General features: G+C 46.1%; 1 protein-coding gene across 1 annotated transcript in view; it reads left to right on the top strand.

The window, feature by feature from the left end:
- The window catches only part of Fat2 (FAT atypical cadherin 2), a 61,960-nt gene that overhangs the window by 11,690 nt on the left and 23,386 nt on the right, over window positions 1-26,884 (top strand). The window contains exons 3-11 of the mRNA XM_036198406.1: window positions 1,392-1,450; window positions 3,509-3,820; window positions 7,599-7,809; window positions 10,276-10,415; window positions 11,661-11,942; window positions 13,262-13,472; window positions 16,658-20,716; window positions 22,581-22,777; window positions 26,024-26,177. Coding sequence (XP_036054299.1) covers window positions 1,392-1,450; window positions 3,509-3,820; window positions 7,599-7,809; window positions 10,276-10,415; window positions 11,661-11,942; window positions 13,262-13,472; window positions 16,658-20,716; window positions 22,581-22,777; window positions 26,024-26,177 — 5,625 coding nt within the window. The remainder of the gene's footprint in view (window positions 1-1,391; window positions 1,451-3,508; window positions 3,821-7,598; window positions 7,810-10,275; window positions 10,416-11,660; window positions 11,943-13,261; window positions 13,473-16,657; window positions 20,717-22,580; window positions 22,778-26,023; window positions 26,178-26,884) is intronic.

Here is a 26,884-nt window from a genome sequence, read left to right as displayed (position 1 = left end):
AAAGCTACTAATACCCTTAGGGGGACCCCACTCTCATGACTTCATCTAACCCTAATTACCTCCTGAAAGCCCATCTACGAATCCCAGTCAGCTATGGATAGGGACTGGGTATGATGTCACATGCCTATAATCCCAGCATTCAGGAGGCTGAGGCAGGGAGATCAAGAATGCAAGGGCAGTCTCGGCTACAGACAGCCTGGGTTATACAGAAAGGTCCTGCCTCAAAACAGTCAAAGCAAATCATAGACAATGATATAGGGATCGTGGTTCGAACACAAACACTTTTAAAGGTAACATCTGCACCACGCCTTGGCCTGTGTCTAAGTCTCCACCAGTAAAGCTTGGTGGTTTTGGGTCCCTGATGAATTAGTATGTAGCGCTACAGAAAGAACTTAGAAGAAAGCCTGGCATGTAAGGGGTCATCAGTGTTGACTCTGTGATGTTAGAGAAGGGAGGAGGAGGGATATTTGAATGAATACCTCTCTGGGGAGAGACCTAGGCTGTGGTGGATCAGGGAGTGAAGGAGTAAGAATCCTCAGAGGAGGGCTGAAGAGATGGCTGAGAGGTTAAGAGCACTGACTGTTCTTCCAGAAGTTCTGAGTTCAATTCCCAGCAACCACATGGTGGCCCATAACCATCTGTAATGAGATCTGGCGCCCTCTTCTTGTATACATAATAAATAAATAAATCTTTAAAAAAAAAAAAAAAAGAATCTTTAGAGGAGACTCAGCATCTGTGGATAAACTATCTGGGGGCAGATGGAGAGGGAAAGGGGTGACCTGAGGTGGAGTGACGGGAACTTGGTTTGGAGGAAAAGGAATACTAGTTAACTCAACAGAGGGTCACCTTAAGCTGGGAGAGGTAGGGGCTTCCACCACACAAGTTTCGTGGGTGCTTCCCATCCCTATTCAGGGCCTCAGCCATATCTCACCTTCATGGGTATTCCCTGGGAATCCAGGCACAGACGTCAAAGAGAGACTCAAGGGTAGACAAAAGGGCAGCAACTCAAGATGTTACAGGGCAGCGCTTTCAGGAACATGGGCCCTTAAAGGGTCAAGGAGCCATGGGAAGAGGACATCCAAAGCCAGAGACCAAGCAAGGCTGAGCACAGTGGTTGTATACCAACACTCAAGAGGCTGAAGCCCACATCTGGATGGACAAGCTGATGATACTGTGTGGTTGCTGAGTTTTGGGCCTATTACTCCTGCCTCAAGGTGAAAGTGGGCTTTAGTTAGCAAATTCTCTGTTCATGTCTCCCACCTCCTCACCATCTCTTCCATTTCTCCAGAGCTCCAAAAGTTTCCAAAAAACCCAGGGTTCTCATCTGAGAGTTGTGTGTGATATTGGGCCTTCCCCTTTGTTCATATCTCTGTCCACCCACCCCTTTCCAGGTCTCCTGTCCACTGCCAGACAGCTGGACCGAGAGAGCAAAGATGAACATGTCCTGGAGGTAAGTGGTGGAGAGACTGGGCAGTGCCTTCGGAAGCCCCGGAAGGATGCTGGGCTATAGGCAGCCAGCTGCGTGGCTCCAGTGCTGTGGCTGGGGTTGGGTGTAGGGCTGAGGTGGGACAAGATGACCTATCTCAGTTGAGTCTTGTGACTGATGGTAAAGATCCTGAGGTCTTCACTGGCTCTTTAGTACTGAGGAGGAAAGGATTCTGAAGCCATCCATACCCCTGCAGGGCAGAAGTCTGGGTTAACTAGGAATACCTGGAGGAACCTGGAGTAAGAATATGTGCTTGTCAAGTCTAGTTTTCTAGCCCATCCCTCCTGGCTTGGGGAAAGCAAACCACTTAAGGGTCTTCTGCTAGGTTCGATGCAGGGCCAGGATAAATGTTTTTGTTTTCTGATCTGTGTCTTTCTAGGGTGTCTGATCTGATCTTTCTAGGGTGTCTTTAAGAGTGCCTGGGCACCCCAGGTGTTCACCCTACTACAAGGTACCCACAGTGCTCTAGAGGGGAGTAAATTAGCAGAGGTTACAAATCTAGTTTACTTCCCCTCGTGAGCAGTCATGACCCACCCACAGGCATCCCTTCTGGGCTTAAGGGTACTGGGAGGGCAGGACGCATATTCCTTAGCAGGTTGGAGGTTATATTTGCTTGTCTATGCTACAGGCCCTGAAATTCTCTTTCCCTGTGATCCCAGCTGTTAGGAGGAGAATCTCAAGTTCAAAGCCATTCTGGCCTACAGAGGAGTTCAACTTAGTGAGAGACCTTGTCTCAAGATGAAAACAGAGAAAAAATGAGGGTGCAGCTCACTAGGAGAGCATGCATGTACACAGCGTGCCTGAGGCCCTGGGTTGGCATCCTTGAACAACAACAACATCAACAAAAATAAAAGAAAGAAAGGAAGGAAGGAAGGAAGAAAGAGCAAAAAAGAAAGTAAAGAAAGAAGGAAGGAAGGAAGGAAGGAAGGAAGGAAGGAAGGAAGGAAGGAAGAAAACAAAGAGAGAGAGAGAGAGAGATAGAGGGGAAGGAAGGAAGGAAGGAAGGAAGGAAGGAAGGAGAGAGAGAGAGATAGAGGGGAAGGAAGGAAGGAAGGAGAGAGAGAGATAGAGGGGAAGGAAGGAAGGAAGAAAGAAGGAAGGAAGACAGACAGACAGACAAAGGGAAAACATTAGTCACTAAGTGGCCTTGAGTTCCCAGTTCAGTTATCTTTAAAGTCTAGAACAGCAGTTCTCAACCTGTGGGTCACTCCCCCTTGGAGTCAAATGACCCTTTGTCACCTAAGACCATTGGAAAACACAGACATGTACATTGAGATTCATAACAGTAGGAAAATTACAGTTAGGAAGTAGTAACAAAAATATTTCATGGTTGGGGTCGCCATAACATGAGGAGCTGTGTTAAAGGGTCACAGCATTAGGGAGGTTGAGAACCAATGCTCTAGAAGTACTTTTAAACTGCTTCTTTCATGTGCAGAGTAGGGATCAAACCCAGGACCTCATACATGCTAGACAAGTGCTCTACCACTGAGCCATGTCCCAGCCTCTGAACTACTCTGAGTGGAAACACCTTGTCTCATATCATTTCCTCAGGACTATGGATGTGTCAGGTTAGGTCTCTGTGCCAGTAGAGCATGGTTCTGAAGTTAGATTTTATATCATGTATCGGGTGGTGTGTCTGACCCAGGTTTCACCCATTCCTGCAAAATGCCTTCTAACCCAAGCAGAGAACAAAGCTTCTATCAGTCACAAGCCAAATAAAATGATGATGATGATGATGATGATGATGATGATGATAGCGATAATGATAATGATAATGATAGAAGAGGCCCTGGGGTCTTCTACACGAAGGCCAGGCTTTTACAGGAGTTTCTAACAATGACTTCTTCTGCTTCTCTGGTTCCTTTCTGTTCTTGCTGTTCCAAGGTCAGATTATTGCAGTAAGAGCAATCAGCTCTAACAGTGGCCACTGGAGGGCTGGTGGAAGCCATGGTAAGACTGTGGTAATACTAGGCACCTCTTTCCAGTGGCATCACAGGAGTTCACACACCATTCTGTCTACAGGTGACTGTGCTGGATAATGGGGAGCCCCCACTAAAGTCCACTTCCAGAGTGGTGGTGTGCATCTTGGATGTCAACGACAACCCACCTGTGTTCTCCCACAAGCTCTTCAATGTCCGCCTTCCTGAGAGACTGAGCCCCTTGTCCTCGGGGCCTGTGTACCGGCTGGTGGCTTCAGATCCAGATGAAGGTCTCAACAGCAGCATCACCTACAGCATTGAGGAGAGTGACGAGGAGGGCTTCAGAGTTGACCCTGTTATGGGGACTGTTTCTTCTAGCAGCACTTTTGCAGCAGGAGAGTACAATATCCTAACGGTGAGTGGCTGAGGGTTTGCAGAGTCGAGGGGGGGGTGGGGTGGCTGATGACTCCCTCCCTCCCTCTCTCTCTCTTTCTTCCCCTTCCCCTTCTTCTTCTTCTTCTTCTTCTTCTTCTTCTTCTTCTTCTTCTTCTTCTTCTTCTTTCTTCTTCTTCTTCTTCTTCTTCTTCTTCTTCTTCTTCTTCTTCTTCTTCTTCTTCTTCTTCTTCTTCTTCTTCTTCTTCTTCTTCTTCTTCTCCTCCTTCTTCTTCTTCTTCTTCTTCTTCTTCTTCTTCTTCTTCTTCTTCTTCTTCTTCCTTTTCTTCTCTATTTCTGTCTGCTTTATCTTATAAAGAGGTGGTAGAGGAGCCAGGCTCACTCCTGAGAGACACTCACAGCCTGCTCTGCTGAACCAGCATTAATACATTCCTGAGAGATGCACCTCCAAAGACCATCACTAAACTTCACTTTGTGCACGTGTGTGCGTGTGTGTGTGTGTGTGTGTGTGTGTGTGTGTGTGTGTGTGTGTGTACTTGTGGAGTTATATGGCTATGCATCCATTATCTCTCTTCAGGTACTGTCTTATTTCTTTTCTTTTTTTTTTCCTCCTTATTTATTTATTTACTTACTTTTTGAGAGAGCATCTCTCACTGACCTGGAACTCACCAAGTAGGCTAGGGTGGCTGGTCATCGAGCCTGTGATTCACCTGTGTTTGCCACCCCGGCACTGGGATTACAAACAGGCATCACCATACCCAGATTTTTTAAATTGGGTTCTAGGGATAGAATTTGCTTCACGTGCTTGCAAGGCAGGCACTTTACTCACTGAGTCATCTCCCCAGCCTCTAGACTCTACCTCTTAATAAAATGTTATTTATTAATTTAGTTTATGTATATGTATATTTTGCCTACATGTATGCGTGTGCACCTTGTGCATGCCTGGTGTCTGCAGAGACCATAGAGGGCATTGGATCCCCTGGACCTGGAGTTACAAATGGTTGTGAACCTCCATGTGGGTGCTGGGAGTTGAACCCCAGTCCTCTGAAAGAGTAGCCAGTGCTCTTAACTTCTGACCCATCCCTCCAACCCCTTGGACCCCACCTCTTGAGAAAGACTCCCAAACCTCAGCACCACTTCATTAGGGACCGAGCTTGCAGTACACAAAGCTTTGAGGGACACACACAAAACATCTCTAGCAGGGGTGAAGCAGGCAAGGAAGAGCCTGGAGGGTAGTTGTAGACCACTGTAGGGGTAAGGAAGATGAAGAAGAGCCTGGAGGGTAGCTGTAGACCACAGCAGGGGTAAGGAAGATGGGGGCAAAGAAGAGCCTGGAGGGTAGCTGTAGACCACAGCAGGGGTAAGGAAGATGAAGAAGAGCCTGGAGGGTAGCTGTAGACTTTTTGTGAGGGTGCAGGAGATGGGGGACACCAGTAACATGAGGGGAGTGTCTCCTTTCTTGCCTTCCCTTAGAGAACCAGGGAGTCCCCACGTTCCCCCTTGGGACAGAATTGTAGACTGTGGATTTTCTCTTTGAGGACAATATCCTTTGTTCTTACAGGTAACAGTCTAGCAAAATTAACCATGGTCTCAGAATCAAGATACACCTGTTGGTTGTTTTGTTTTGTCCTTTTAAGATTATTTTGTTTTTAATTATAAAAATGGTTTTTAGACGGGTCTTATTATGTAGCCTTGACTTGCCTAGAATTCACTAAGTAGATTGGGCTGGCCTGGAATTCACAGAGCTCCACCAGTCTCTGCCTCCTAAATACTGGGATTAAAGGCAGGATCTACTTTCTCTGGTCTAAATTTATTATTCTTTTTCAAAGGTATGTGTCCATGTGTGTGGTTGTGTGTACCCGAATGCAGGTACCTGTGGAGGCTAGAGGCATCTAGAGCTGGCCTTACAGGTGCCTGTGAACTACCTGAAATAGGCCCTGAGGGCTGACCTCAGGTCCTCTGCAAGAACAGCAGGTGCTCTTACCTGCCGATCCATCTCTCTGTCCTCCAGTGCCTGGGTTTTCACCCAACCACAGCCATATGGCATCTGCTAGGCAAGTGGTCTACCACTGAGCCACAGCCCCAACTCCTAAAACCCTTTTAAAATCCTGAACCATTTCGAGTGAAAATGGCCTGTCTGATAGCACACACCCCCTTGGGGCTGTGGATTCGAGGACCAGTTGGCCCTCAAGAGAGTACACAGAGTAAGTTCTCATTCTGAACCTGTCTTGGTGCATTTTCCTCACCCTGGATTTTATTCACGTCTAACCCAGAAGGTTCCAACCATTTCTGTATAAGCTTGAGGAGAACTGAGGCAAAGGCTTCTGGGAATCATGAGCAAAAGTAAACAAGTTGTCTTTTATACATGGGCCTTCCTGGGTGAAGCACAGCAACTTCTCCTTGTTAATTCTGACCTTGACTTCTTTTCCTTCTTTAGACAAGTCATTTCAGTCTTTTGAATCTCTATAAATTGAGGCTAAGATGCCAGTGTGTCAAAAGGCAGGTCATGAGTTCTCACACCACACCACTAAACTGAACCTAGCCTTGTTGCTGGCGGGTCACATGACTCAGGGTATGAATTTATTACATGGAGTCCCCATTTCTCCCTACAAAGGGAGACAAATTATTGTAATATGTCTCCCAGGGATACAGCGAGGGTTAAATGCTTCACCCAGAGCTTTTAGAGTGAGGACTAGTCATCGCAGAGCTTAGTGAGTCTGGCTCATTATGTTTGTGTGTTGGCAGCAATATGAGGTCTGTGAGTATAAAATTCAACTTAGGAATTAGTATGCAGTAAGATACAGTGGATGTCTTGGTTAGTCCTTCTCACCACCATGATCAAATCCCTGATAGGAGCAGCTTACAGAAGGAAAGATTTATTTGGGTTCACAGTTTAGAGGATCTTGTCGGTGATTTCTTCACCACGCCCATTTGAGCAAATGTCATGGCGGTAGGGTTATGTGGCAAAGCAGAAGTATTCACTTCCATGGCTGACCAGGGAGCTGAGAAAAGGAGATTCAGGTGGGGACCAAGGCAAGATATAGTCCCTAAAGATGTGCTCTCCAACTCAGTCCACCCCTACCTCTCACTAGCTCCCATCAATCCATGCTACATACCATGAACCCAACAAGGGACTGGCTTATTGATTAGGTAAGCTCCTTTGCAATCTAATCCTTTCTGGAACTGCTATCAAAGATATGCCCAAGGGCATGCCTTACTAATCTCCTAAGCATTTATCAATCTAATCGTATTAGTTACTTCTGTTGCTCTGAAAAAAATACCACGACCCAAAGCAACTTTCAGAAGGGTTTGTTTTAGTGTATGGTTCCAGAGGGATACAGTCCATGGCAAGGAAGGCGGGGGCAGCAGGAACAGGAAGCAGAGAAATCACATGTCATCTACACACAGGAAGCAGAGAAAGAGAACAGGAAGTGGGACAAAAAAACCCGGTAAAATCTCAAAGTCCACCCCCAGTGACATACTTTCTCCAGCAAGGCTGTACCTCACAACCTCCTCAAACAGTGCTGTCTACTGGAAATCAAGTGTTCAAATACCTAAGCCAAAGGCAGACACTTCTCATTCACGGCCACATCAGTCAAGTTGGCAATCAATAGTAACTGTCCCAATGGGTTTTTCCCCCCCACTAACCAAGAGATTCTAGAACACAGGCTAGGTGTTTTTGCCTAGTAACTAACAGAGCTCTTGTCTGTCACTGTCATTCAAGTGTGTGCCCTGTGGATGAGTGAGTAAGGGAAGGCCACTTCCAAGGTGACTCAACTTGACTTTCTGTGTCTTCTTAGATCAAGGCAACAGACGGTGGGCAGCCAGCCCTCTCCACCAGTGTCCGGCTACACATCGAATGGATTCCCCAGCCTCGGCCATCCTCCATCCCCCTGTCCTTTGATGAGCCCCACTACAGCTTTACAGTCATGGAGACAGACCCTGTGAACCACATGGTAGGAGTCATCAGTGTAGAGGGACGGCCTGGTCTCTTCTGGTTCCACATCTCAGGTGAGGACCAAGGAGGGCAAATCCCTCCATTTTTATAAACCCCCCCAACCTGGTGCAATATTCTCTCCCTCTCAAGGTCATACTCCCTGACATCTCCTCCTTTTGTTCTGAGTGGTAATTGCTTCTTCCCTGGTTGTCTGGGACATTGTGTAGAAATAACAGCACATCTGCCAGGTCTCTTCTGTTATAGTTAAGACCTCAGCTGGACCATCTGGGATCTTACGGGTGACCCTAGTTATTCCAAAGGCCCAGGAGATCTCAAATGAATAGTCCAGCATGACTCAGAAGAGAAAGCGCTGAGTCAGTACAGAGCTAACTGTATTGACTGAGCCTGAGGTTAGCATGGTGCTATTCTCCTTCTGCTTGTCCCATGCACTGTTCTTACTGGTGTGTCTGCATGAGTTTGAACCCAAGACCTTATTCTCTGTCCATGATCCACATCCAACTGCATCAACTCTCAGTCATTCTAACTGGCTCTTGGATCCAGGCTCTGATGGGTGGCTCTGCTCTAGCATTCCTTTTTGTCAAGGTTCTGGTGTGTGTGTGTGTGTGTGTGTGTGTGTGTGTGTGTGTGTGTGTAAGGAAAAAGCCAGAACCCTTTGGGAAATTGAGGAATGCTTGGGTCTCACTTTCATATATATGTGCATACTCACCAATCTGTATATAAATATAGAGGGTTTTTAGACTCTCTGACATCTGTCCAGAGATTTAAATTCTAAGATCTCCATTTCAGCACTTGCATGGACTACGGAGTCCTGTTGCAGTGTGGTCCAGCTTGGGTCAGGGGCAGAGGAGGACACTCACTTGGCCCAAGACCTTTGACATCTTCTTAGTCTTGCTTCTAGTTCTTATTCTTGGCTCTTTTCATTGTTTTTTTTTTGGGGGGGGTTCCCTTTCAATATGTAATTAATGCATGAATCAAAATAACGTTTTCAAACAGCAATGCATACAGAGAAGAAAACAAACACCACTGAAAGTTCTACCCATCCAAATGTGATCCACTGTTAGCATTTGATGCATTTGTAATGAACACACACATGTACACTGGGGCTACATTAAAATATGACTTTATATTTAAGTGTAATACATTGTGAATATATTTTTACATATCTAAACAGAATTCTGTTTCGGAGATGTTTAAAGAGCTTCAAGCTGTTCTATAGTTTATTTATTCATTTGATCATTTTATCAATTGATTCATTTTATAAATTTTAATATGTTAAAATTCATGCTTTGTAACTTCACATCCTTCTTAAAAAATATTTTGTGTATTTATGGCATTTTCTTTAACTTAAAAGTCTTTAACTGTTAATTATGTGGATGTGTGTGTACATATTTGTGGATATGCCATGTGAGTGTGGGTGTCTGCCGAAGCCATTCGGCTTCTAAACCCTGAGGTTGGAGTTATGGACAGTTCTAAGGCATTCAGCACTGGGATCTGAACTTGGGTCCTCTGGAAGAGCAGCAAGCCCACTTAACTGCTGAGCCATCTCTCCAGCCGTCCTGGCATTTCCATTCATGCTCAGTTTTGTCTAGCCCTTTGATATACCCCATCTTTCTCCTCCACCCCTAAACCTTTCTATCTGGATTTTTAAAGAAAATCAATTTCTTCTTGTTAAGCAGACTTGTTTTCACTTTCGTCTGTCACAGGCAGTTTGCACAGTCTAGTATGAAGCTATGAAGTCTGGCTTCATTGTCCCTGTGTCTTTTTTTATACCCCCGCCCATGGATGTCAGGTCCCCTGGAACTGGAATTACAGACAATTGTGAGCTGCCATGTGGGTGCTGGGAATTGAACCTAGGCCCCCTGGAAGAGCAGTTAATGCTCTTGCCCACTGAGCCAGCTCTCCATCCCCATCCCCGTGTCTTACTCCCTATATTAGTTCCTTTCCTGTTGTGATGAAATCTCAAGAGGAAGGAATTATTTTTGGCTCATGGTTTCAGACTCTTCAGCTCAGGATGGCTTGGGCCCATGGGCTCCAGCAGACTATCATAGCAGCAGGAATGTGTGGTGCAGGGCTGCTGTTCACTTTATGGCCGGACAGGAAGCAGAGGGCGAGACAATAAGTACCCAGGGATTCCCCTAAGGACCCATCTCCCGAGTTTCCACACCCTCCCAAAAGAGTGCTACCATTTGAGAACCAGACATTCAAATCGTGAGCCATGGAGCACACTACATGTTCAAGCCATAACACTTAATTAAAGATAGTCTGCCACAAGGGCTACAGTGGTTATGGGTCATGGGGCTTTCAGCTTCTACTCTGACTATTGTGTAGTCATTTTGCTTAAAGAAATGACCCAATGAAATTGTTCTGGTTTGTTTGTTTGTTTGTTTGTTCCTTGGAATCTTGCCAGCTAAAGTCAGCGAAGGTTGCATTTACCATGTGCTCTAGGTCTGTGGCCAAATCCGGGTTAGGCTACAGCTGCCTAAGTCTCTGATGTCATATCTGCTCCTTCCCTCCTCCAGATGGGGATAAGGACATGGACTTTGACATTGAGAAGACCACGGGCAGCATTGTCATAGCCAGGCCTCTTGATACAAGGAGAAAGTCAAGCTATAACTTGACTGTGGAGGTGACGGATGGGTTCCACACCATTGCCACCCAGGTGAGAGGCCTTAGTCAAAAGCTTCTAGTTTGGGAGGAGATGAGAGGTGAACTTGGAGTAAGGCTATCAATGGCTGTAAGATTCCTCAAAGAAGTTGGAGTCTGAGTTCTGGATGCCAGTCTTACTTGATACACATTCCACTTGGTGGTTGTGGGAGAATTCTTCCCCATTCTACATCTCCATATATTGAGAGAATTTATGCAAACACTTTTAATTAAAGATAGTCTGCCACAAGGGTTACAGTGGGTATGGGTCATGGGGCTTTCAGCTTCTACTCTGACTATTGTGTAGCCATTTTGCTTGAAGAAATGACCCAATGAAATTGTTCTGGTTTCTTTGTTTCTTTGTTTCTTTGTTTCTTAGTTTTAGACAGGTTCTCTTCCTATGGCTGTGATAAGATACCCTAACAAAATCAGCTTAAGAAAGATGGGGTTGATTTGGCTCCCAGTTCCAGGTTCCAGGTCTTCAGTGAAGGGAGCTCAGGCTTCAGGAACTTAGGAGCAGCTGGTTACATTCTATCCAAGTCATGAGCAGAAAGCGATGAATTAACACATGCATGCTAGTGTTTGCTTGCTTTCTTTACTCTTACATAGTCCAGGATCCCTTGCCTAGGGTATGGGTTGGCTTTCCTACCTCAATTGATATAATCAGAATAATACCTCCCAGACATGTCTACAAGACAGCTAGTCTGGACAACACTCCCTTGAGACTCCTTTTCCAGGTGATTCTAGTTTGTGTCAAGTTGACAATTAACACTAACCATCACAGGGACTTACTCTGTAGCCCAGGTTGGCCTGGAACTCACCATGTGGCCTCAAACTCATGGTAATTCTGCTTTAGACTCGCATCTATTGGAATTACATGTGAGCACCACCATGTCTGGTTTAAATAATAATCTCAACATTCAGGAGGCAGAGACAGGGGTTTTCTGAGTTTGAGGCTAGCCTGACCTACAGAGAAAATTCCAGGACAGCAAGGACTGTTACACAGAGAAATCCTGTCTCGAAAAACCAACCAACCAACCAACTAAACAAACAAACAAACAAACAGAATCTACTAGGCAATTTGGTATTGGAAAGCCTGTTATTCTGAAATGCTACCTTGTCTTCAATAGCTATTTACTGACTGGAATGGCTGCTTTCCAGACACTGCCCACATGGATGGGACAGTGAAGTCCCAGCAGGTACTACCCCTGGGCCTGTGCAGTTCACAATCGGCCTCTTTGTGTCTCGTCCCCCTTCCCAGGTCCACATCTTTATGATTGCCAACATCAACCACCACCGGCCTCAGTTCCTGCAGGATAACTATGAAGTAAGGGTCCCCCAGGACACACTGCCTGGGGTTGAACTCCTCCAAGTCCAGGCCACGGATCAAGACAATGGCAAAGGCCTCATCTATACCATCCACAACAGCCAGGACCCTGGAAGTGCCAACCTCTTCCAGCTGGACCCAAGCAGTGGCGTGTTGGTGACAGTGGGGAGATTGGACCTGCGCTCCGGGCCTTCTCAGCACATTCTGATGGTTATGGTGAGTAAACACAGGAACGGATGAGGACTGGACTCTTGCTGGGTTCTTGTTATTGTAATGAAATACCCTGACAAAAGCAAATTAAGAGAGAAAGGTTCAGTCCTTCATGGCAGAGAAGACATGACCTCAGGCAGGGAAGGGAGACAGCAGAAGCAGGAGGCTGGCTGGTCACATTGCATGTATAGGAAGCAGAGAGTGAACAGGAAGTGAGGCCAGGCTATAAAGCCCCAAGTCCCACCCCCAATGACCCACTTCCTCCAACATGCCTTCACCACAACCTCCCAATCTAGGTACCAAGTATTCAAACACATTTCACATTCAAACCACAATGAGCTTGCATGCACATAGACAGAGTGGCAGCATGCTGGCCACCTACTGATGGGCCAGGTATGTAGACATTCATAACATAAACCCTGGGACAGAGGTGCAATGTTTCACAGCTGGCCAGAGGCACCTTCTCTGAGGGATGCCTGGATTGAAGATACAGTAGAGAAGTGGGTTGGAAGGAATCTCCTGCCAGCCTCAGCTTTCTCTGGACTCATCCCAAATATCTACAGCAGATCTTTGCCCATTCTGTCATTTTATGGCTGCCCTATAGATTCATGTATTGTCAGACCTGGGAGAGACTCAGAGACGCTCCAGCCCAAGGCAGAGACAAGAATCAAGCAAGCCTGTAGGATGTAACATTTCAGGAGGATTCACTGTCTGGGTCATATGCCCATCCTTCTGTGACTCTGAGAGTGAGAACCTCCTTGAATTTTGCACCCTATACTCCCCATTTATCCAAGGTCTGACCCTGCCCATTCCTCTTACCTATACCTGCGGCCCACAGGAGAAGAAAAATTTGCTAACTACTACATAGTTAATCTTGAGAAAGCTGGAGTCAGGATTCACCTCCTGTCTCAGGGTCAGGATTCTTGCATACTAATTTATTACCCTCTGGGAATATTAATGTACATTGAAGGATTTGCGAAGTCTTGCCACCAAGAAAGCCCTTTGGGTCCACTTAGCCCAGTGTTCCCCAAATCTGTATGACCACAGAACATGTTAATGTGTTAGCATCCTAAAGAGCTCCAAGCCTGAGACCTGCTGTGTTTCTGCCTGTTGTGCCTTTCTCCTAAAGTGGAAGTATCCATAGAAACAGCGAAGACCAACAATCAATAACTGAGACATCTCTAAAAGCATAGACGGGAGAACCGTATCAAGGAATCCACAGACATTAGGCAGCCTGTTCATTGGCATTCTGTCTCTTTGACCTGACTCTGACTCTTACCTCCTTCCATTCTGTTTGTGGCTCACTCTGCTAAACCCTGTGTTAGGTCCGAGACCAAGAGATGCCCATCAAGAGGAACTTTGTGTGGGTGACCATTCATGTGGAAGATGGAAATCTCCACTCACCTCACTTCACTCAGCACCATTATGAGGCAAGTGTTCCTGACACCACTGCCCCTGGTACAGAGCTACTGCAGGTCCGAGCTGTGGATGTTGACCGCGGAGCCAACGCTGAAGTCCATTATTCCTTCCTAAAAGGTGAGGGCCAGGCTGTGAGCTTAAGGGATGAGAGAAAGGTCTGGGATAAGGGTCAATAGGAGAGGCACAACTCTACAGATTACTCAAGTACCAGCTCTCTAAGCAGTGACAGATGACCATTCTAGAACATTCCGTGTATCAGTCTTCTTCCAAAAATGGTTAAAAAGAGCAAAGGTGCTCTCCAGTTATGGAGAAATTCATGAATAATATGACATAAGCCACCAGAGACCATATAGAATGTGTTTATAGAGACTGTAAATGTGTTAGACTGTGATGACTTCATGCACCTGTGTGAGAAGGGATATGAAAGTGTTTCATCTGGTTCAGGACATCGTTTTAGGAGTAATCTTTATTTTTTGCTCAAACCACATATTGACTTGGCATCTGTTATATGATTTTCTTTCTCTAAAACCTGGGAATATCACCTTTGTTATAAGGCTGTAAGAATCGAAAGGAAAATGTGTATGTGTCATAAATAATGAAATGTGCAAATGCCAAGGGTTTCACTGTCATTGAGAAGTATCAATTATTTGTTAATGTGGGGTGTACTGTTCTTGCAGAGGATCCAAGTTTGGTTCTACCCACATTGACTTCTCACCTGTAACTCCAGCTGGAGAGAGGGTATCTGATATTCTCTTGTACACACACACACACACACACACACACACACACAGAGTAAAAAAAATAAATCTTTAAAAAATCCATGTGATGTGACAAAGTGATAATATCCAGTATCCTACAAATTGCTAGTGATCATTTACAAGATAAAATGTATAATTAGTGATACTTTAATCATTATTTTTCATGATGCTATTTCACAGAAGTAGACACTATGGAAAAAGAAAGATAATCAAGACTTACTCACTACCCTCTCAGAGCCGAATGCTGGCTGAGTGGACTTCCAAATATCAGAGATTTTTAAAAATCCCCTTTTTGGGAGATATTATTACCCACATGACAGACGTCCATCATAAAGAAGAATATAAATTATGATACATTCATTGTTCATTTTCTGAAATAAATATTATTTATGGAATATAATCACATAGTTTATCTCAATTCATCTCATTGGCATCCTTCATGATGGAGATAGTAGTTTTATTTCACAGATAGAGTAGTTTTAAGGAGCCAGTGAGATGGCTCAGTGGGTAAGGGTACTTGTCTATAAACAAGATGTCCTGAGTTCGCTCCCTGGGACCCACACTGTGGATGAATTAATTGCCATAAGTTGTCCTCTGACCTCCACAGCATGTGATGACCTTCAAGTATCAGGCACATGCAAAATGAATAAACGTAATAAAAATTTTAAAATATTAGCTTTAAATAGTCTTTGGATTATAGAAACCACTCAGGTTCATTTTTGAAAACACAGGAGATACAGGAATGAATAAAGAATATCAGGTGCATCCCTAAATGCCAACACCCAGAGGTAACTACAAATGTACTTCCTGTCCATCTCTTCTGAGCATCTTTGGTAGCGCTGAGGTTATAATGAGTCTATAATTTTGTGCCTTGACTTTTTTTTTAAATCTCAATAGTATAGTATGAGAAATAGCTAGAATTATATTTAGATAGTTAACTTTTTGTTTGGTTTCATTTTTGAGACAGGGTCTTAAACTCACTATTGCAGCCAAGGACGATCTTGAATTCCTCATCCTCCTGCCTTCATCTCTGAAGTGCTGGCATTGCAGGCATGTGCCACCATGCCTCACTAACTTAGCTACATTTGATGGGGCTACCTAAGCCTGCTGTGACTCCTGCACCCCATAGCCACTAACCATCCTGGGAGAAGGATCTGAAGAGTGGAAAAGTCAGCTGGGGGGGTTTATGATGAAGCTCAGCTATTTGGCCACATAAAGCATATTTGATATAAAGAAAGGGAGCTGCCTCTCTGCCTCCATGTGGGACCTGTGCTGCTGCTGGTAGTGACCAAGCCAAGCCCCTGTCATTCAGGTGTTCTTGCAGAGAAGAATCACATTTTGCTGGTTCCTACTCATACTTCCTGATTAAATTCTGATACAAGCCTTGTTTGTTTGTTTGTTTGTTTGTTTGTTTGTTTTTTAACCAAAGACAGAAGATAGGTCTCAGGCCATATACTTTATAGTAAGGAATATCTTTTATCTTTTTCTTTTTCTTTTCTTTTCTTTCTTTCTTTTTTTTTGGTTTTTTGAGGCAGGGTTTCTCTGTGTAGCTTTGTGCCTTTCCTGGAACTCACTTTGGAGACCAGGCTGGCCTCAAACTCACAAAGATCCGCCTGCTTCTGCCTCCCAAGTGCTGGGATTAAAGGTGTGCGCCACCAACGCCCGGCAGAATATCTTCTTTTAATAGAGTTTAGTACGACTTTTTCACTGACTAGCTTTTATGATAACCCTCTGAGTTACAGCAGAAATGGTTTTCTTTTTAAAAAGATCTATATGAGGTTGCCTTCTAAAAACATGTCAAATCTGGAGTGAATATATCTAAAGGAAAGCATTCATGAAACACTATTATAAAATAATTGACCAATGGCTAAATATTGAAAAGAAATTATCAAGATGATGTGAGACTGGCAAAGATTAGGAGACATGGGTGTGGTGGGAGGCACTGACGCAGAAGCCTCTTGGTCTGGCTACTGGGCATTTCCTCCCCACTCACCTCCTGATTCATTCTTCAAGCATGGTGAGAGACTCTGCAATGGGAGGCCATAAAGGGAAGAGTTGCTTTTAAAGCCCCTGTCAGTGTTGGCAGCCCGACTCCATGTTTGCAGATCCACCTTTTGAGTATGTAAGCAGAGCTATTGAAAGCCATTCAAGGGATGCCTTTGAGTGCTCAACCATACAATTGAAGCTCTTCCTGCAAAAGGTGTCAAGGAAATTCAGGGTGAAGTATGCTTTCCTTGCAAAGTGTAAGTCCCCTTTCTTGGCTTCAAAGACATATTGATGACAGCTTTGGTTTGTAGTTCAAGTTGTATCCCAGGGACTTTCTATCCTTGACACTTCTATTTAGAAAGCAACTATGGTGGATGGCATTCAGAACTGTGTAGTGTGCATTTACTATATATATGGTATACTAAATCCAGGGTAACTGAGACGCAGATTTTTATCTTGTCCCTGTTTGGTCCCATGGCCTCTTGACTGACCTAAGACGCCTGGCTGGTGTCTCTTGAGAGTGTGGCAAACTTCAATTTGTCCTGTTCTCTTTTTTAGGTAACAGTGAAGGTTTCTTCAATATTGACGCCCTCCTAGGCACCATCACAGTAGCCCAGAGACTTGATCATGTCCATCACACTAGGCATACATTAACTGTGAAGGCGGAAGACCAAGGCTCCCCACAGAGGCATGACCTGGCTATGGTGGTCATTCATGTCCACCCCGCAGACAGCAGCGCTCCCATCTTTTCAAAAGAGGAGTATTTCATAGAGATCCCAGAATCAGTTCCTGTTGGCTCCCCGATCCTCCTCATCTCTGCTACAAGCTCCTCTGAAGTCACCTATGAGTTAAGAGAGGGGAACAAGGGTAGTGTGTTCTCCATGAACTCCTATTCTGGCCTCATCTCCACCCAGAAGCGCTTAGACCATGAGAAAATCTCATCCTACCAACTGAAAATCCGAGGCCGCAACACAGCTGGTGCGTTCAGGGATGTGGTGGCACTTGTCTACATCATCGATGAGAACGACAACGCTCCTGCATTCCTAAAGCCAATGTTCGTGGGGCACATCAGCGAGGCAGCTCCTCCACACAGTATGATCCTGGATGAAGACAACAGCCCCTTAGTGATCCGTGCCTCTGACAGTGACCAGGAAGCTAATTCCTTGTTGGTCTATAAAATCTTGGAACCAGAGGCCTCAAAGTTTTTCAAAATTGATCCCAGCATGGGAACTCTAACTATCACATCAGAGCTGGATTATGAGAACACACCCTTGTTCCAATTCAACATCTATGTTCACGACCAAGGGACACCCATCTTATTTGCACCCAGACCTGCCAAGGTCGTCATCCATGTCAGAGACGTGAACGACTCTCCCCCCAGGTTCTCAGAGCAAATATATGAAGAGATGGTTGTGGGACCCATCCACCTTGGCATGGAGCTCCTCACAGTACAAGCCAAGGATGATGACTCAGAAGTCACCTATAGCATCAAAACTGGCAACACCGATGAAGCTGTTGCCATTCATCCTGTCACAGGCCAAATATCTGTGGTTAATCCTGCTATTCTGGGGTTTTCTCGGAAGCTCACCATTAGGGCTTCTGATGGTCTGTATCAAGATACTGCGCTGGTAAAAATATCTGTGACCAAAGTCCTTGACAAAAGTTTACAGTTTGATCAGGACATCTACAAGGCAAGAGTGAAGGAGAATATGCCACACAGAAAGGCACTGGTGATTCTTGGTGTCCATGGAAACCATTTGAACGACACCCTTTCCTACTTCCTCTTGAATGGCACAGACTTATTTCACATGGTCCAGTCAGCAGGTGTGTTGCAAACCAGAGGAGTGACATTTGATCGGGAGCAGAGGGACACTCACGAAGTGGCGGTGGAAGTGAGGGACAACCGGGTCCCTCAACGGGTGGCTCAGGCTCTGGTCAGGGTCTCTGTAGAAGATGTCAATGACAACGTCCCTGAGTTTCAGCATCTACCTTATTACACAGTCATCCAAGATGGCACCGAGCCGGGGGATGTCCTCTTTCAAGTATCTGCCACTGATAAGGATTTGGGAGCCAATGGGACAGTCACATACGGGTTTGCAGAAGATTATGCCTACTTCCGGATTGACCCCTATGTTGGGGACATATCACTTAAGAAGCCCTTTGATTATCAAGCTTTGAATAAGTATCACCTCAAAGTCATTGCTCGGGATGCAGGTAGCCCACCCCTCCAAACCGAGGTTGAGGTACATGTCACCGTCAGAAATAAATCCAACCCACTGTTTCAGAGTCCTTACTACAAAGTAAAAGTCCCTGAAAATATCACACTCTATACCCCGATTCTCCACACACAGGCCAGGAGTCCAGAGGGACTGAGGCTCATCTATAACATTGTAGAGGAAGAGCCTTTGATGCTGTTTACCACAGACTTTAAAACTGGTGTCCTTATGGTGACAGGACCTCTGGACTACGAATCCAAGAATAAGCATGTATTCACAGTAAGAGCCACAGACACAGCTCTGGGGTCCTTTTCTGAAGCCACAGTAGAAGTCTTAGTTGAGGACATCAATGATAACCCTCCTACTTTTTCCAAGTTGGTATATACCACTTCAGTTTCTGAGGGCTTACCCGCTCAAACCCCCGTGATCCAACTGTTGGCTTCTGACCAAGACTCAGGACAGAATCAGGATGTCTCCTATCAGATTGTAGAGGATGGCTCAGATGTTTCTAAGTTCTTCCAGATCAATGGGAGCACAGGGGAGATGTTTACCATCCAAGAGCTAGACTATGAAACACAACAATACTTTCACGTGAAAGTCAGGGCCATGGATAGAGGTGATCCCCCACTCACTGGTGAAACTCTTGTGGTCGTCAATGTGTCTGACATCAATGACAACCCCCCAGAGTTCAGAGAACCTCAGTATGAAGCCAATGTTAGTGAGCTAGCAACCTGTGGCCATCTGGTTCTAAAAGTTCAAGCCCTTGATCCTGACATTGGGGACACCTCCCGCCTGGAGTACCTGATTCTTTCTGGCAACCAGGATCGACATTTCTCCATCAATAGCTCATCAGGAATCATTTCTATGTTCAACCTTTGCAAAAAGCAGCTGGACTCATCTTACAACTTGAGGGTAGGTGCTTCTGATGGGGTCTTCCAAGCAACTGTGCCAGTTTATATCAATACCACAAATGCCAACAAGTATAGTCCCGAGTTCCAGCAACATGTCTATGAAGCCGAATTAGCTGAGAATGCAAGAGTGGGAACGAAGGTGATTGAGCTGCTAGCCATAGACAAAGACAGTGGCCCCTATGGGACGGTGGATTACACCATCATCAATAAGCTAGCAGGGGAAAGGTTCTTCATAAACCCCGGTGGTCAGATCACCACGCTGCAGAAACTGGACCGGGAAAATTCAACGGAAAGGGTCATTGCTATTAAAGTTATGGCAAGGGATGGAGGGGGGAAAGTGGCCTTCTGCACAGTGAAAATCATCCTCACTGATGAAAACGACAATGCCCCCCAATTCAAAGCATCTGGGTACACGGTGTCCATTCCATCCAATGTCAGCAGAGACTCCCCCGTCATCCAGGTACTGGCTTATGATGCAGATGAAGGTCGGAATGCAGATGTCACCTATTCAGTAGACTCAACAGAGGAGCTTGCTGAAGAGATCATTGAAGTCAACCCAACCACTGGTGTGGTCAAGGTGAAGGAGAGCCTGGTGGGGCTGGAAAATAGGGCTGTTGACTTTAACATCAAAGCCCAGGATGGTGGTCCTCCTCACTGGGACTCTCTGGTACCGGTACGACTGCAAGTGGTTCCTAATGAAGTACCTTTGCCCAAGTTTTCTGAACCTCTGTATACTTTCTCTGCATCTGAAGACCTTCCAGAAGGTTCTGAAATTGGGTCTGTGAAAGCAGTAGCAGCTCAAGATCCAGTCATCTACAGTCTGGTTCAGGGTACCACTCCAGAGAGCAACAGAGATGGGGTCTTCTCCTTGGATCAAGACACAGGAGTCCTGAAGGTGAGGAAGGCCATGGACCACGAGTCCACTAAATGGTACCAGATTGACCTGATGGCACATTGCCCTCATGAAGATACTGACTTGGTATCACTGGTCTCTGTCAATATTCAAGTGGAAGATGTCAATGACAATAGGCCTGTATTTGAGGCTGATCCATATAAGGCTTTCCTCACTGAGAATATGCCGGGAGGGACCACAGTCATTCAGGTGACAGCCAATGACCAGGACACTGGGAGTGATGGACAGGTGAGCTACAGACTGTCAGTGGAGCCTGGTAGCAACATCCATGAACTCTTTGCTGTTGATAGTGAGAGTGGTTGGATCACCACACTCCAAGAACTTGACTGTGAGACCCAACAGACTTATCGTTTCTATGTGGTGGCCTTTGACCATGGACAGAGCATCCAGCTGTCTTCTCAGGCCTTGGTTGAGGTATCCATCACAGATGAGAATGACAACCCCCCTCGGTTTGCTTCTGACGACTATAGAGGCTCTGTGGTAGAGAACAATGAGCCTGGTGAACTTGTGGCCACTCTAAAGACTTTGGATGCTGACATCTCTGAGCAGAACAGGCAGGTCACCTGCTACATCACAGGTAAGGATGCCTATCATGGGTTGGAGGCATTACGATACATGAGAAAGCCCAACAGGAGGCACTCTGAGATGAAGGTGACACTTTTTAGTCACGTGTTCCCCTAGGATCTCAGTGGTCCCATTGAGAGACTTGGCATGCCTGTTATCACTCACCTTGCAGGGATACTGGAAAAACTCAACTGGGGGAATCTCCTAAAGTCACCTATAAGTTAGAAAGTACTTTGTAAAGAGGTGGTCATCATTCCTTTAGGTGAGGAGATGGGATGAAAGGATCATGCTATACCTACCTGTCTTAGTCATTATTCTATTCCTGTGAAGAGACACCATGACCAAGGCAGTTCCCATAAATGAACACATTTAATTGGGGGATGGCTTGCAGTTTTAGAGGGCTAAGTCCATGATCATCATGGAGGAAAGCAGACAGGCACAGCACTGAGGCAGTAACTGAGAGCTTTGCATCCTGTTCTGCAGGTATCAGGCAAAGGGAGACTGGACCTGATGTGGGCTATTGAAAACCCAAAGCCCACCCCCAGTGACATACCACTTGCAACAAAGCCACACCTCCTAGTCCTTTCCAAACATGTCTACTCCCTGACTAAGCCTGTGGGGCCATTCTCATTGAAACCACATTACTGTTGGGTGTCCTCTGAAGGTGCTGAGCAGTTATGACTCATAAAAACTCTGGCAACTGCCTGTCTTTGTGGAATTGTATCATGCCAAGGACAAGTTTGAGACAGGGTTCTCACCAAGAGTATATTAGTCACATCCCTCATTACTATGACAAAAATATGTGGTCAAAGCAACGGGAGTAAAGAAAGGCTTATTTGGCTCGTGGCTTAAAAGATGTAATCCACGGCGGCAGCAGGAGGACATGACAGCAGGCATGTGAGGCAGCTGGTCACACTGCATCCAGAGAGATGGATGTTGATACTCCACTTGCATCCATTTTTTTACTCAATCCAGGCCCCCAGGCCATGGGCTGGTGCTGCACACGTGCAGGGTGGATTTTCCCTCTCCAGTTAGACCTCTGTGAAAATGCTCTCACAGATACTCACAGAGGGTCATTCCCTGGGTGACTAAATCCAGCCAATATGAAAATGGAGATGAACCATCACACGAATGTCCTTGTCTTCTCCTTCCCAGCACTATGTCCCTCTGTGCCATAAACATTCTGCCAGTACAGCTGTTCAGGGGAGCATTATGAGTCTGACATTCCAACCAAGAAACCCAGACTTCCTAAGACAGAGTCAGAACCACTTGAAACAGCCAGAAAAAAAAAAGACAGTTACAATCCTGTGACATCAGACAAAGTCTTAAAAACCCAGAGTAAGAGAATAATGGAGGATGACAGTCAGCTCTTATAAGAGCAGAATCATGGGGAAATCTTAGAGTCTCCATCTGTCCACACTCTTGTTGGGAGATGATCATATGCCCTCTACTTAGTGTGTGCCTTTAGCTGTATAATAAACCTTAGAGTTAGAATCACTGAACCCTTCCCTCCATGAGCTGCAGCATTGCAGCAGAGTCCAGACATTTCTTGTACTGATTGAAATTTGCCTCCCTCGGACTTCCCTCAGAGATTTCCTGATCACAAGAAATAGACGCCTTGTTCCCCCTACCAGCCACATTTGTACTGGTGCTTCTTGTAGAAATCATCTCACTTCATAGAAGATCTTTAAAGTTGGGAGAGACGTCCTAACTTTGCAAAACAGACCCAGTATAGAATTGTGGGTCCCTAGTTTAGAGATAAAAATTCTGCCTTTCCCAGCAATCCTAAAAGAAGAGTCAGGGGTGCAGCCATGTAGGACACAGAGTCCAGTTCATTCCTGTTCTTGGTTCCTGATAGCTGCACCCCTTCTTTTTAGAGGGAGACCCCCTGGGTCAGTTTGGCATCAGTCAAGTTGGGGATGAATGGAGGATCTCCTCAGAGAAGACTCTGGACCGAGAGCACATAGCCAAGTATCTACTCAGAATCACAGCGTCAGATGGCAAGTTCCAGACTTCGGTCCCTCTGGAGGTCTTTGTCCTGGACATCAATGATAACAGCCCGCAGTGCTCACAGGTGAGCCCTGGGAGTGTTGTCATGGGAGGTGGAGGCAAGGAAGGTCAGGAGAAGGTAGAAAAATAGAGACAAAGCCTTGCTGGCAGTGCAGGACAACACCTTTAATTCCAGCACCCGGGAGGCAGAAGCAGATGGATCTCTGTGAGTTCAGTGCCAGCCTGGTCTACAGAGTGAGTTCCAGGACAGCTAGGACTATGCAGTGAAGTCCTGTCTTGAAAAACCACACACACACACACACACACACACACACACACACACACACACACACACGGAACAAATCTGCATTGGCCATCCCTGTCCATGGCTGCCTTGGCATCTTCTGAGCAGACCTTAGACTGGTGTCCATGGAAAGGAACCATTCTGGACAACTCCTTGCTCCTAACCTTATCAATACAGCAAACTCTTAAGGAATCGTGGTGCATTTTGGTCTCTTTATACATCATACAAAGGCAACTTATCTGCAACACAAACCCAAAGGTAGAGTGACAGTACATCTTCTTGCTGCCAAGCATGACAACCTGAGTTTGATCCCCAAGACCTAGATGGTGCAAGGAGAGAACCAATTCTTGAATTCTGACCTCTACACAGAAGCTATGGCACACACATGAATACACACATGTATGCACATGTAAATAAATGCAATACAATAGCCAGAGGGTTTTCCCTTTAAATCTGTGTTTTAAACAATAACTAATTTTTAACTTTCAAGGGAATTTCCAAAACTGTAAACATTTTGACTTTATAACATCTCAACTTAGAAGGATTTGTGTCTACCGAAAATCTAGCCAGTCATGGTAGATACATCAGTGCATACTTATACATACAGATGTACATCTGCACAGTGGGCCAGCTACAACGCCCTCACACACAGGCAAATGCCTGTACGAACGTACTCATGGACACATAAGCACACAGCTGCATAGCTGCCACATTCACCCACCATGTCCGCCAAGGTGCACATACGTATTTCATGCCGCTGCGCTCATGTCTGTACTTGCCTATGTGCACACTTCAACTTACTTGCACACACAAATGCACATTAAGTGCTGTGCAGCAGACATGAGCACATGCATCCTGTCACTCTTCCTTCTCTCTTCTCTTCTGTCACATAAAATACAGCAGATGTGAGCCCGGGACATTTGTAAGCAGGGATTCCAGATGAGCACATGTTGAGTGGTCTCAAAAACACAGCTTCTTTCTTGGGGAGAAAGGTGGCCATTTTTTTCTCTTTCCCATTTGATCATGCTTATTACCCTCACCCCTCTTCTCCTGTGTTAGAAGAGGTTAGGGTCAGGCACAGCCTAGCCTTTTCCAGGCAGCCCATGACATCATCAAAGTCAGGGAAGAAAGGGCTGAACACTGGTCCCACACAGTCCAGTTGGGCATGATGTGTCCACTCAGAGAATACCCCAAGCTGTAGCAGGAATCCTAAAGGGTCTTATTAATAAAAAATAAACCTGGAGCTGGGTATTGGGGTGAATGCTGGAAGATCAGAGAAGCAGAACAAGTCATAGCTTCCTCATATCGTCAGTTCCTCAGCTGATCCTGTTTCCTCAGACTGGAAGCTTCTGAGTCCTCATCCAAATGGATCTCAGCTGAACTGTGCTGTTCAAAGCCTAAAAGTTTAACCAACCGAGTTCCTGGTTTTCACGCCTTATATGCCTTTCTGCTTTCTGCCATCATTTCCTGGGATTAAAGGCTCACTTTGTGGGATTAAAGGTGTGAGTCACCATGCCTGGCTGTTTCTAGTGTGGCTTTGAACTCACAGAGATCCGGATGGATCTCTGCCTCCCAAGTGATAGGATTAAAGGTGTGTATGCCACTATTTTCTGGCCTCTGTGTCTGTCTAGTGGCTGTTCTGTTCTCTGACCCCAGATAAATTTATTAGGGTGCATGATATATTGGGGGACACAATAGCACCACACCATGCCCATGCTTGCCTGCATCCACGTGGTGCAAACGAGGGTGGCAAAGGGACACCAAGCTCCCAGGGCCCCAGCTGTTTCCCAGGACCCAGCCCCTGTTTGCCCTGCAGGGGAGGAAGGGAAGGGTGAGGCAGTGGTCTATCCTGGGAATATGAGCAGGGAGGTGAGCTTGGCAGCCTGGTCTCATGACCGAGGCAGGGGTGGAGGTTGGCAGGGCTTGACTTGGGACACTGCATTATCTACTGCCAGACCTTCCTCAGCCATCCCCCCCTCTCCAGTGGCCCCTCCAAGTGGGCTGTGGTAGGTTCTAGCCCTGGGCATTGACTTCCCAATGGCCGCTTGAAGGCCATATCCTGACTTATTCTCTGTCACTCCTCTTCTGACTGTGTGTGTGTGCGTGTGTGTGTGTGTGTGTGCGTGTGTGTGTGTGTGTGTGTGTGTGTGCGCATGCGCGTGCGCGTGCGCGTGTGCGTGTGTGTGTGTGTGCGTGTGTGTGTGTGTGTGTGTGTGTGTGTAGTGGGTGTCTTTCCTCAGAGACAGAGTCTTTCGGTGATCCTGAAGTTCATTGGTTCAGCTAAGCTGGGTGATCAGCGACCCTCAGGGATCCACCTACCTCTAACACCCCTCCCCAGTGCTAAGGTTGCAGGAGAGCCGCTTCCCACTTTTTATGTGGGTTCTCAGGATCCAGCTCAGAGCCATATGTTTTTGTGACGGGTGCTTTACCGTTGATCCGGCGCCTCAGCTCTCTCTTCTAGCCTTAAAAATAATTATTTTATTCATTATTATTGTGTTTGTGTGTATGATGCCGGGGGAGGGAGGTGTTGGGAGGATATTCACGTGGAGGCCAGAAGACAACTCTGTGGGGTCAGTTTTCCCCCTTGACCTTGCTATGGGATCCAGGGACAAAACTTGGGTTTTAGGATTGTATAGCAAGCGTATTTCCTCACGGAGCCATCTCGTCAGGCCTCTGCCCTTTAATCTCCGGTTTCTTTAAATGTCTCTTTAAAACAAACAAACAAACAAGCCAGGGAGTTGTATAGACCAGGCTGGCCTTAAATCCATTATGAAAACAAAAATGAACTTGAACTCCTGATCCTCCAACCTCTGCTTCCTCAGTAGTGGGATTACACGATGATCTATCCTGCCCGATGCCTCTATCTCACCCCACCTCACTTTCCCTCTTTGCTCCTTTCTCTGACTCCTTGTCTTTGTCTGTTTTCTCTTGAGTCAGCTCCCTGCCCACCCACTTCTCTCACTCCTCCTCTTCTGGATCTAAGTGCCATTTGCCTCAGACTCCTCATGCTCACCTCTCTGTCTTCAGCTTCTCTACACCGGCAGGGTCCGTGAGGACGTCACTCCTGGACACTTCATCTTGAAAGTTTCTGCCATAGATGTGGACATGGACACCAATGCTCAGATCACATACTCTCTGCATGGACCCGGGGCCCAGGAATTCAAGCTGGACCCTCACACAGGTAAGTCTCTGAGATGTGGATTGAAGCCAAGATCCCGTGCCCGTGGCATGGTGGGCTCTTCCCCAAAGCAGGAATTCACTCACCCACCTGTCCACCCACCGGCAGACACCAGCAGCTGGGGACATAAGAAAAAGATGAGTGAGTTCAGACCCAGCTTTTTATAACCCAGAGGGAAAGATGATTGCTGCGTCAGTGGCTTGCAGTGTGCCAAGTTAGGAGCAATACCAGTCGGGTGTGATGGTTCACACCTGTAACCTCAGTGAGGCGGAGTGAAACTTTAAGCCTAGCCTGGGTTACATAGTGAGTTCAAGACAAGCCTGGGCTATGGTATGAGACCTGTCACCAGACATACAAACTGGAAAGAAGGAGGAGGCTGACAGAGGGGAGACAGCAATGTTGACAGAAGTTAACTTAGGCTGAGGAGCCAGGTTAAGGAAAATCTTTTTGAGGAAATGCCATTTTATGTGAGCTTGACCATGCCCAGGAGTTAGTCAAGCATATGGGGAAGGTAGAGACGGAGGATGTCATCGGGGTCTTATTTGAGGAGGAAGACACATGGCTGACTGCACAGAGAGTACAGAGAGACAGACGATGCCCCTGAAGACAGATGGGCAGATGTCCTTAGGAACCAATGAAGGATTTAGACTAGTAACTGCCAAAGTTGAGGGAGCAACAAACCAGGATCCTGGCTCCCAGGACTTCAGTAA

The sequence above is a fragment of the Onychomys torridus genome, chromosome 8 (assembly GCF_903995425.1).
Source record: "Onychomys torridus chromosome 8, mOncTor1.1, whole genome shotgun sequence".
In the NCBI taxonomy this organism is placed as follows: domain Eukaryota; kingdom Metazoa; phylum Chordata; class Mammalia; order Rodentia; family Cricetidae; genus Onychomys; species Onychomys torridus.
The sequence above is the reverse complement of the archived record's forward strand: the minus strand, read 5'-3'. Positions and strand labels throughout refer to the sequence as shown.